General features: G+C 32.6%; 1 protein-coding gene across 1 annotated transcript; it reads right to left on the bottom strand.

The window, feature by feature from the left end:
• Positions 1 to 4,179: 4,179 nt before the first annotated feature.
• On the bottom strand, positions 4,180 to 10,111 carry LOC100806656 (ATP-dependent zinc metalloprotease FTSH 10, mitochondrial). Its single transcript, XM_003539614.5, has 8 exons — positions 9,694 to 10,111; positions 9,371 to 9,593; positions 9,171 to 9,242; positions 8,389 to 8,528; positions 7,097 to 7,570; positions 6,134 to 6,898; positions 5,033 to 5,260; positions 4,180 to 4,785 (listed from the first exon to the last, which is right to left on the bottom strand). The coding sequence occupies exons 1-8, from the start codon at positions 9,742 to 9,744 to the stop codon at positions 4,306 to 4,308; spliced, it is 2,433 nt and encodes an 810-aa protein (XP_003539662.1). The 5' UTR covers positions 9,745 to 10,111; the 3' UTR covers positions 4,180 to 4,305.
• Between the last annotated feature and the right edge of the window lie 2,332 nt (positions 10,112 to 12,443).

Genomic DNA, 12,443 nt, shown 5'->3' with positions numbered 1-12,443 from the left:
ACATGAATATTTAAGATTCTTTTGATGGATTGCATCACACTCTCTTCACTTGAATGTAAATTATAATAGTCGGTTAGATTAGAAATTACATTTAATAGACATAAATAGTACAACGATTTTTTTTTTTAAGAATATCTTCTGTCTAGTATAAAAAATAAATTGTAAAAGAATGTTCAATAAGTTTTAATAAAAGATTAAAAAACACATAGATGATTAATATAAATAAACCATAAATAAGTCAAGAAATAATATATTAAACAATATACTTAAAAGAAATGTAAAAATATTACACCACTAACATATTTTTAATATAAAACAGTCAGGTCATAAAAAAAATTTCAAAAAAAATAAATACATGTATTAGGAAGACTTTTCAATAATTGAAATTCATTACTAGCAACATGAGACAATTTATTTAAACAATTTAATATTAAAAGTAAAATACATTAATTATAGTAATAAAGACTTTTCCAAATGACTAATCAAACAATAATTTGTAAATTACGAAAAGGGCTCCAATGTAATAAACACATTAAATAATGTTGAAAATAAAATATGTTGATTACAATAACAAAAACTCTTCAATCACTCATTAAACAATAACATTTAGATTAAAAAATCTTTTAAAGAATATTTTATCTTATTTTAAATAATAAAGTATTATTTTTATTTTATTCTCTGCGCTTAATATTATTATTTAAAATTTTTAAAAATCATAAATATAATAAATGAATGCACATATTCAAACATTTATATTTGTAAAATATCATTTTATTTTGACTTTAATTGTTTCTCAACATTAAAAACAAAAATAATTAAAATAAATATTTAATTTATTTTTTTAATATGTTATCTTTATAAAAATCACAGATATAGTAAATAAATGAATGAATTCAAAGAAACCGATATTAAAACAGATAATACTTATTATTTCAAATACTAAATAATGAATAAAAATAAAAATATTTTTTTACAAAATATTTATTAAAAACTGTTATATATTAAATGACTCAATGATGGTCAACAAGTTAATGGTTTACAAAATATTTTTTTACAAATTTTATAACACAAATTAATCATTGGTAAAACACGGGTGAATTGTGAATACTTTGCATTTGACATTGAAACAAAAACATAGTGATGGTAAGCCAAAAAAATGTCCTAGTAATTAATAAAGTTTATTAAATAAATGAAAAATACAATAAATAACAAAAATAATTAAAGTGTCCCAAACTTGGGGATGTTTTTATTTTATTTTTACACTTAATAATAAAAAATATTGTTCAGACTAAACTTTAATTATTTTCAAAATTCCTGAATACATTTAAGGATATTTTTATTTAAAAAATCAAAATCCATAAATATAATAAATGAATGCATGCAGTAAAAAAAATTGAATGAACAATTTTAAATACCTGTAATTGTAAAAATATTATTTTATTCTAACTTTAATTAATTTAAAAATTACAAAAAATGAAAATAAAATATTTTTATTCACTTATTGCATCTGATATTTTATTTTAAAAATCATTTATAAATATAATAAATAAATTCATAATAACCAATAAATAAACATAGAATTTCAAATATGCAATCATCAAACATTAAAACCTAATATCTTTTCCCCAATTCCTAATAATTATAAAATTGGAAAATAAAATATTTTATAAAGTGTGCATTAAAAGCCTACTATATATTAAATAACTTAATAATTAATATAATTTATTAAATAAAAAATAATTAGAGAAGAAAATATATCTAAAATGCGTCTTATTTAAACGGAAATTTTTTTGCCTATATTATATAAAAGATAAAAGATTACATAATAGTAGTATTAGATTAATGCATTAATTTACTTTATGAAGTTATAATCTCATAATTAGAAGAATGAGCAACACTCTTTTCAATTTTCTACTCTCTCAGTTAGAATATTTTAGTCTCTTACTTTAAAGGTATATTTTACATTATTTTAATTACTATGACATTAATGTGTTAATAACTATTTCTATCGAAAAATCTAATTTATCACTTCTATTACGATTTTCTCTTTTAATCACATTTTTTTTATCCATTAGACTTGAACACCAAAATTTATTTAAAGAGACCCCAAATTTAATACCAATAACTTTTTGGTATGTAAATTTCACATTTCCTTGAAACTAACCAAATTTTTTCCATAACTATCTCAAACCCAAAAAAAAAAACTCAAACCACCCGCTTTTATCTTTATTTATGAATTAGAATTATGTAATTTATAAATTAATACCAAGGGGATTTAGGAACATCAAGATGTATTCAGAGTTCAAACTCCCAATGCGTTATTAACTTGCTTATTAAAGAATGTTTTTAAACGCACCTGTGTTCTAGCATGGTTAAAGCTGTCCATGATATTCATAGATATGAAAGTAAAGTTTATTGGGTTCATGTGCTGAGAGAGTTTAATTAGGTTGCAGACCTTTTTAGTTAAATATGGGATGTAAATGTACACTTAATATCATGTTTTTTATTTCGATCCAAATTTTATTATTTGTAATGCCTTAAAGGAAAATCTAGGATGTGTTTGCTTTTCAAGAGGTTTCAAGGTTTGCTAATAATTATACTACAGCAAAAAAAAAAATGTTTGAATCAACCTTTAATAAATATTTATAAAAGAAAGAAAAAAATATGAAATAAATTTAAGCTTCTTCCATGAGTTAAAATTGGCTTATAAAAATTTGTTTTAACTTCTCTAAAAGTTTACTTTAACTTTTTCTTTTGAAAAGTTGATTTAACTTCTACATAAGCTAATTTTAATTTATAAGATAAACTTAATTTATTTTACATTCTTATTTTTTTTTCTCTTATATGTGTTTATTGAAAATTTCGTCCACAAAAATAATTTATAATTAGTAATTAATAATATAAAAAAACTTACACTAATAATATATGTCTCTATCTTACAAGAAATCAAGGACATGCTGAGGAAATCACGAAAGATTCAACCTAAAAATATATTAGTCGCAGTTATTTAACTAATACTTAACTATTGGGAGGTTTTCTTGAGAGAGATGTTCATCAAACGACCAATGAGATTTTGGAAGGCAGAAATTTTCTTTTAAATTCACGAGTTGACTCAATTTTTATTGCGAAAATAATGTAAAGAATTTTTAAGTCATTATTCGACTAAAAAATTTCATGCATGATGGACAATAAATTTATTGATATTCTTAATTATTATTTTAAAAATCATATTCTATTTTTTATCAGCTAATAATTTCTAATTAGCTGACTGTATATAATTTTTTATACTGAGAGAGTGGCAGTACATCCAAATTGTTCTTATTTTATTTTGTCAATTTTACTTTCAGGTTTAAATAAAAAAACTAAAAGTAGCAATGCATATTTTATTTTCATTTCCAAGTTTTAATAATCCACGTGATGTGTGTGAACTTAAAATAAAGAAAGAGGAAGCACACGTATATATGTTTTAAATTTTAAAGATCCACGTGATGCAAACTCTGGGAACTCTAAAATAAATAAATAAAGTATAATTTTATTAAAAACAATCAATCATACGGATTGCTTCTTTGATCATATTGTTGACGATTACTTACTTAATTGTAGCTAGTCTTAAAGAATTAGACCAAAATACAAAGTATAATTTTAATAAAAGCAATCAACAATTCCTAAAAAAAACCAATAATAGGATTATCACTTGAGTCATACCGTTGAAGATTACTTAACTGTAACGAAGAGAACAAGACAAGAATAATGATCATTATTATTTTTTAAACATAGTATTAACGTTTCTACTTATTTAATTTGTTGTAATGCAATTTTTAAAGCATGAGGCTTGGTATAAGTATAACCACTAAATGTACTCGTTTTTGCAGTCACTGATGACGTGCCACTAGTTTTGTTGCAGCAAACTTAAAATTATTCATTTTGATACGAATAGAGTTTGCTAATAAATTTTACAACAACAACAACAAAGCTTTGATATTAAATTTGAGACCATCGTCGTCGTTACTTTTTACTTATTCCACTTCATTAAAATTAAAAGGAATGAACTTTCATAAAATTAAGTAAACAAAAAATTAAAATAATACACACTTACAATCTTAAAAATCAATGTAACAGTAACTAGGCTCGAACAACTGAAAATAGTATTTGGATTGGCCGGTCTATGGCATATCCATATAAGAAAAATCAGAAACGAATAATTTTTATTCAGCAGTTACCATAAGCGTTTTGTTCGTTCCTCTGTCAGCAAATTGAAAAAACAAGAAAGCCATGTACAATAACAAACACAAATTAAATAACTGTCTATGTGGGAACAACCTGGGGTTCTAGAGGTGAAGACCCACCACCTTCCTCAGGCGTATCTACGGTGCTTTCCACGACCTTTTCCTCTTCCTCTATAAAACCCTGCTTAAATCTATCATAATTGGTGAGTTCAGTAGCCTTGAACGGCCGCTCGCCCAAAACTCGAAGCAAGTCGTCCTGGTGAAGTACTTCTTTTTCAAGCAGCAACTCTGCAATTTGAGTAACTTGCTCCTTGTGTTCCTCGATAAGCTGAATCGTATGTTTGTATGCTTTGTCCACCCAATCACGCACTTCGCTATCAATGATTGCAGCAGTTTTGCTGCTGTATGGTTTGGAAAACTCATATGAGCCCTCAGTTGGAGGGAAGGAGAGGAGGCCTACTTTGTCGCTAAAACCATAAACTGCTACTTGGGCATACGTCAGCTTGGTCACTTTTTCCAAGTCATTTTGTGCTCCTGTTGAGATTCTCCCTATAAGAACCTGCAGTGACAAGGAAGGGAAACATCATTTTCATACCTTTGAACTTTGGGAAGTATCAAACATCAGATAAGGAAAATCCATTAAACATAACAAAGCAGTAATAGCATTTACAACTGAAAAATACAAGTGCACTGAGAGATATTCCATTCTTTCAACAGAAAGATCTAGCCATACATACAGCAAAGAATATAGAAGAAAAACAGGAGAGAGAAAGGTAAACAAAAAAAAAAGGAAATGTCAAAACTACCTGCTCAGCAGCCCGACCGCCAAGTGTCATACAAGTCATATCAAAAAGCTGCTCCTTTGTCATGAGAAGGTTCTCATTGGGAACATATTGGGCAAACCCAAGAGCAGCAGTGCCACGTGGAACAATAGTTACTTTCAACAAGGGCTCAACATGCTCCAAGAACCAACCTGAAACAGCATGGCCTGCTTCATGGTAGGCAACAGTCCGCCTTTCCAGCTTGCTTATTACCTGGTTAAGAAACATAGATATTAGAGAAACTCTAACTAGTAGAGGAAAAGGTGGAGAGAGAGGGTTCCAAATCTCAGTTAGTTCAACATTTTCGAATGCGGCATATGGCTTCAACATCAGGAAGTCTTAACTTACAACAGTATCCTAAGATCAACTATTTCTGCACATTAGATACCAATAGACTAAAGCATACGGAGTATTACGGATGGTCCTTTCAGACATAAAAATGAAAGGTTGATATATGGAAGATTCAGCTTACATCATATTGCTCACATTCATTAAAGCCAACTTTGGCCGGATAAGTTTTCTGTGAAATGTCTTATTTCAGGAGATAAGAACAGCTTTTTCACACCATATAGTGGGAAGGAAATCAGATCTTCACTATGAATTAAGAGAATCCCTAAGCATATTTAATTCACCTTTTCTGTCTAAAGTTCTAGAAATGTCATTTCATTAGTATGTTTATTAGATAAACAAATAAAACGTATAGGATTATATATGTAATTGAATAATTACAGTAAAAAATATATTTAAAAAAACTGAACCCCTAAACTTTTTCTCCACGTTCCTTGTTTTCCTATTACATATATATCCACTGTAACTTGTGACTTGTGAGTAAAGGCAAACATTTTCATTCTCAAGTAGAAATTTATCAAAAATGTGTAATTAATGTATTAAAAGTTAAAACAACTAAACTATATTTTATGCTAAAAGATTTGCTCTAATGATAATGACGGAAAGAAATGAGAAAAATGAAGGCTATAACTTCCAATGATATGCAGATTCTTATTTTATAAACTAAAAAACACCCAGCTCCACCCCTCCCATCTCACAAGCCTACCTAATAGTAATATAAAACTTAAAAAGACATACCTTGTTCCTCTTTTCCAAACCACCAATGATCCTATCAATGGCTGCCTCAAAATGTTCCATTGTGACTTGTGTTCCTTCACCTCTTGCAGCAATCAGAGCAGCTTCATTGCAGACATTAGCAATGTCTGCTCCAGCAAATCCAGGTGTAAGGGCTGCAAGCCTTGGAGAATAATATGAAGGCTCATGATCAAGTTTGATTTTCTTCAAGTAGATCTGAAATATCTGGTCACGACCTTTAATATCAGGTTTGTCAATTGTTATCTGGCGGTCAAATCGCCCAGGCCTAAGAAGAGCTTTGTCTAAGATTTCAGGCCTATTTGTTCCTGCCAACACAACAACTCCAGAAGTGGTTCCAAAACCATCCATCTCGACCAACAATTGATTTAAAGTACTTTCACGTTCATCATTTGCACCAGAAAAACTACCCCGCCTTGCTCGACCAATTGCATCAATCTCATCAATAAATACTATACTAGGTGAACACTGCCTTGCTTCCTGAAACAAGTTTCTCACCCTAGATGGTCCAACACCAACAAACATTTCCATGAAATCAGAACCAGATATAGAAAGAAATGGCACACCAGACTCCCCTGCTGTAGCTTTTGCTAAAAGGGTTTTTCCTGTGCCTGGAGGACCAACCAAGAGAGCACCTTTTGGAATTTTTGCACCAAGTTCTTCATATTTCTTTGGGTTCTTGAGGAAGTGGACAAACTCCATAATTTCTTGCTTTGCCTCATCACAGCCAGCAACATCTTTAAAATAGATCTGAACAAAATGAAACAAAACAAGAAGATAAATATTGTCTCTTAAATGAACTTATTGTCAAGTTATTTACCAGCACTCCTGCCTGGAGGAAATAACTAAAACTGGAAAGATAACAATGGCAAATGGGGAACATGCTATTAAAACAAACACAAACATCAGCAGCCATCTCATTGGTAGAAGAAAAAGAAATCTCCCAACCTTGTTTTTGGCATTTTTGTCTACTTTAGTAACTGGTGCTTTTCCTATGTTGAATATTCCACGGGCACCCTTGCCGCCACCACTGCCACCAACACCAATTCCACCTTGCATTCTCCTTCCCATATACAAGAGAGATCCCAAAAGCAACAGTGTTGGAGCAAACCTCATCAATTCCTGGTACCAAACCACTTCAGAAGAATATGTGACAGGCACAAAATCATGAGAGTAAATGCCCAGAGCTTCTTGCGCTTCCTCTAGCTTCTCCTCAAAAGACTCAACACTTCCAATATTGAAATAATATTTATACTGGCCTCCAGATCCAATTGCAGGTTGGGTCCCTTGGGCTACTTCATTATCTGTTTGGTTGAGGGGAGTGTTCCTTACATATACTTTGGCAACTGATTTATTTGAGACAACAATATGGTCTACTAATCCTGGTTCCAAAAGCTTGTTTTTAAACTCCTGAAAGCTAATCTGCAAAGAATCAAATTCTGATTCATGTCAGAAAGATGATAACAATGAAATAAAAGAAACCATAAAACCAGACACAAATGAACAGGTATCTTGTTGCCAAAAGGCGCATGGTTTGCATTCACATCCTAATTATAATGCAAAGACACCCTCTGAACAAGTATGATCTAGAAAAAAAATAAAGTATTTTTCAAAAACCAAGCTGTTTAAGACTTGCAACCAGATGTTGGAAAGCAATGGGGTATAAAAGCCTATCTTAAAAGAACTCTTGTTTAATGGAGCTACAATCTGAGCAGTCAATTTCAGCAGCATAAAGCTCAGCACATAGATATACACAAATTTTCAGTTGTAAAACCACTCAAGCAGGGAACGATAAATTTACTAACAAACATGAGTTATATTTTATCAATTAATATGAAAAACTTCAAAAAAGAGGGGGACAGGGTGTAGTGTAAATCACATAGACACACACACACAGAGGGAAAACAAGAAGAAACGAAACCATAGAGCGATACCTAAGAAAGTACTAGACGAAGGTCTCAGCAAATATAGTAGTATATTACACAATACAGAACTCAAAATCTTATTTCTCATAATCTCTCTTATATTTCCATTTTCCCCTTCATCAAGAGAATCATGATAAGTGTGGAATCAAACAGTAGAATGTTCATTTCTCAAGTGTTAGAAACCATAGCATTCATCTTCATCATATAGAATGCAGATATTCATAATTTCATATATTGAGTTCTCAACCCAACTTCACCCACATAAGCAAATTAAAACAAAGACTAGCCCTAGTAATACAAAGTAGTTGTGCTTACCTGCTTCTGTTCACGAGGACCAAACGAAAAGGATGTAAGAAATAGCCCCATCAACAATAATGGGGTGACTAGATTTTGAACTTGCTTCATGAAAGCTTCCTGAAAATTTCCACTATCCTCTGTGTTTGCGTTCGAGTTATCTGAAGTTAAAAGGAGAATCCAGTCATCAAAAGTTGTTAGTGGTACCCCTTTTGATAAACTGGAATGCAGGCATATGACTAATTCTTGAAAAACAACCATAAAGATCCACAAGTAAATAATTGCAGCCCATTGAGAGAGAGAGAGAGTATTTTAGGTTTGGAACTTAAGTTTCAAAACCCGAAATGCCCCATCCACAGTAAAGTTGTAATTGAAGTTTGAACTCAACAGAAAATAAAACCTTGGATGTGGGCAAGAAGAACTGATGACTACCAGATTCTCCATCTTCACATCATAAAGAAAGTTCAGGCATTAAGTTAAATGCAATAAAAAATAGCTCAACACTAAAAAAAAAAATCTAATCTAACAGAAGACAAGCAAACCAACTCAACAAGTTACAAAACAATAGAAAATCGTAGCAAGTAATGACTAACAAAACCTCCCTCGAGCATATACAAAGCAAAACACACAAAACTAGTTAGTCAATTGTTATGCACAGCACTTGAACAACATATAAATTACAAGAAAGACATCCCTCCAGTTTACTCATGACACCAGTAGTCACCACCATGTTCCAACAATTTGCCATGATAGCTTCCTAATTCAGACGACAATAGGATGTGCACAAAAGATTCTTCTTTTACCTTTGGACTCGTATTTTTTGTCGTTTCCTTTCGGAACTTCCTTCTTTTCCTTGGGATAGAAGTTCTCATAATCTGCCAAAAACCGAGAAAATACCAATCAAAACGCTTAACTAAAGAGCAGCACAGCAAGCCAAAACCAAATTAAAACGAAGCAGCTTCAATCACACGCGAAACACACAACATCACCGAATAAAACTCACTCTTCTTCTTTGGAGCTTTGCTGCAAAACAATCGGCGAATCCTAGGGTTTGCTGCAACAGATTTAAAATCAGGCAAATTGGAAACGAGGCCATTACTGCGAGCTCTGGCAGAAGATACGTAGCCCCTAACAAACCCTAATACCCCTTCGGCTCCTTCAGAACACGCATTCGTCCGTGGCAATCCGACATGGGTTCCCAATCTCCCATCACCGTGTAATAAATTCTATCACCCCAATTAAAAGCAGCATCAAAATTAGCCCCTTTAAGATCTCCTATATAAGAAAATGAATTGAATTGAAGGGAAAAGAAAAACGAAAGCATACTCTAGCGCGAGACGACCGCGAAACGGAGCGTGCAATCCTTGAAAAAATCATGCTTATCGAGGAAACAGAGAGCGTGCGAAACACTGATAACTAAATTGAAGTAAAAATAATTTAAAGAGAAAAAAAAAAGAGTGAATCGATTAGATCTGAAGCTAATAAATATGGGAAATAACGTAATCTAGTTCGCAAGTGAAACGATAAAAAGGTTGGTGTTTTTGTTTTTGTCGTCGACGTTGGATAGAACAAAATGGTAAAACATGATTTGTGCGAACTGGGTCGGGTCAGGGGCGGTTTAAAGCTAAGTTTGGCTGAGAGGTCGCCATCTCTTTATATCTCTTTATAACACAATGCCTTGGAGATTGAGGTCAACAAAAGAGCACGTTGGCTAGGTGTTGTTTTCTCAAAAATTTCTTGGCAAACAAGGTACAAGCCCCCATATTTAAAAGGGAACACTTCACCAAAGGTGAACAACTGGATTCCTTAATAAAAATTAATCATCAATAAAATTAATAGATATTTCATATTAATATCATGGAAAAAAAATCACATAATTTCTCTTGCATTTAGTATGTATTTTTTATAGTGTTTTTTTTATTTCTTTCAAATATTATTAAATGGATATAATTTCAATTTAAATTTTAGATTTTGAATCTTAATTTACTATATCAATTTTAAAATACTTTTTAAAAAAAAATATTATTGTAATTCTAATCAATCTTAATTTTAATTCTTTTTTTTTAAGAATTGTGTAGTATTATATTATTGAAAAAAGATAAATGAACACCCCCAAATGGTTTCTCAGTTGTTCCTTTTGCAGTTATTCTTGTACTGCCCCTTGAAAATCACACAGTTTTAAAATTGAATCACAAAATTAAATATTAACACAACTACATGAACAGCACAGGGATAGCCAGCTGAGAAAAGGACAGTAGAGAAACCAATTTCCCCCCAAATGCTATTGTTATTAGACAAGTGTGTTGCGTGATTGGCGGTGTAGGGTTTAGTAGCCACCACCGTTCAAATATGGTGAGCTCTGCTAGAGTTTGTAAAATAAGCGATGAAGGGTCAACTATTGAGGAAGACGATCTCCTCCATAGAAGTACCACGAAAATTAGGGAAGGTTCTAAGGTTTTTATGCCAGGAATATGTGCCCTTTACAAATAAACTTCTACATCCAGCAAGGAGTGGAGAAAATTCTATGGAGTTGGATAGTAACGTGAATAAATAGATTGTGGAAGAGGTGCCTAAGGAGAAGGAGGGGGATGTGAATGAAACGAAAGATGGACTAGTGATACCACCTATGAAGCCTAGATACAAGATACGATACGGAGACACGTCAAATTTTTAAAATTAAAAATACAATATGTCTAGGATACGTTAATAAAATATATAAAAAGTTATATATAATTTCATATTTTTTTTTTCTAGACAAAATAAGGGATCTAAGGCTAGACTTATCTAAAATTTTTTTAATATGAATTTAAAGCTATTCCAATGAAAAATCTAACTATTCTAGAACAAAACTTGTCTTTCACCTTTTTTTTTTCATCACTACTACTCACAGATCCACCATTCTTTTCCACCTCCCTCACTCCCCTTCAAATCAGTTCATATTTTCCTTTCACACATTACTTTTACTTCTTCCACCTTTCTCTCTCTAATTTCATTCAACAAAACCATTTTTTTTTCTCTCACTCACTCACTTCACACAATGAAGCACCCAAGGGGTTGACTCCGCAGTCCGCAACGCTTGCCACGACATCGTGGGCGCCCTCGCCGCGCGGTATTTGTAGGGAGACGACAGAGGGGGTGGCGGGGGAGGTGTAGGGACGATGGTGGGGCTGTTCGTGAAGCCGCTGTTCGAGGCAATGGGGGAGCAGAACAAAGGGGTGCAGGCGGGGGCGGCGGTGTGCATGGCCAAGATGGTGGAGTGTGGCGGTGGCGGCGAAGGAGGGGAGGTGGTGCCGGTGGCAGCGTTTCAGAAGCTGTGTCCGAGGATCTGCAAGCTGCTCAACAGTCCCGTATTCGAGCCGTATTGGAGTTGTATTGAAGCCGTGTCTAGTCTTAGGAAGCCGTATCTAAGTCGTGTCCCGGTATCTTGTATTTTAAAAAATAAAAAATAAAAAATAAAAATTGGATACTCCTAGTATATGTATCCGGCCATATCCGTGGAGTATCGGTATCGGATACGGGTGCGACATCGATACTTTTCCTTTTTTCACGTATCCGGGCTTCATAGGATACCACTGTCTGATGTGGAACTGTTAAGGTGGTCGTCTCCATGGCTCAACACCTTTGTGGTTGATGTCCTGGGAAGAAGAGTGAATTTTCACACAATAGAAATGAAGGTTCTAAGGGACTGAGCGCATAACGATACTATCCAAATCGTTGATCTTCATGATGGATATTATCATATTGTCTTTAGCGGCCATGAGGACTACAATTTTGCCTTATTTGAAGGCCCGTGGATGGTAGCGGATCATTACCTCCTAGTTCAACGTTGGAGGCCGTTCTTTTTATCAATTCGGAGAAAATGAGAAATGTCGCAGTCTGGATAAGAATTCAACGACTGCCTATCGAACTTTATAATGATGTCTTTCTTAAGAGAATCAGATCCAATTTAAGCAAATTTCTTAAGGTGGATAAACTGACATTGATTCATTCAAGAGGGAAGTTCATAAGGATTTGTGTCAAACTGGATTTGGAAAAGCCGCTAGAGTTCCATATTTATGTCAGAAGACATAAGCTAC

The sequence above is a fragment of the Glycine max genome, chromosome 12, assembly GCF_000004515.6.
Source record: "Glycine max cultivar Williams 82 chromosome 12, Glycine_max_v4.0, whole genome shotgun sequence".
In the NCBI taxonomy this organism is placed as follows: Eukaryota; Viridiplantae; Streptophyta; class Magnoliopsida; order Fabales; family Fabaceae; genus Glycine; species Glycine max.
Note: the sequence above shows the minus strand (reverse complement) of the source record. Positions and strands in the feature narration are given on the sequence as shown.

Bases quoted from the DNA above. Each gene is read 5' to 3' on its own strand.
- LOC100806656 (XM_003539614.5), bottom strand. From the start codon at position 9,744: ATGATTTTTTCAAGGATTGCACGCTCCGTTTCGCGGTCGTCTCGCGCT. The intron at 8,529-9,170 runs GTAAAAGAAGAA...TTTTAACTTCAG, and splicing joins CAAAAAATACGAGTCCAAAG to ATAACTCGAACGCAAACACA. The intron at 7,571-8,388 runs GTAAGCACAACT...GATTCTTTGCAG, and splicing joins GTCCTCGTGAACAGAAGCAG to ATTAGCTTTCAGGAGTTTAA.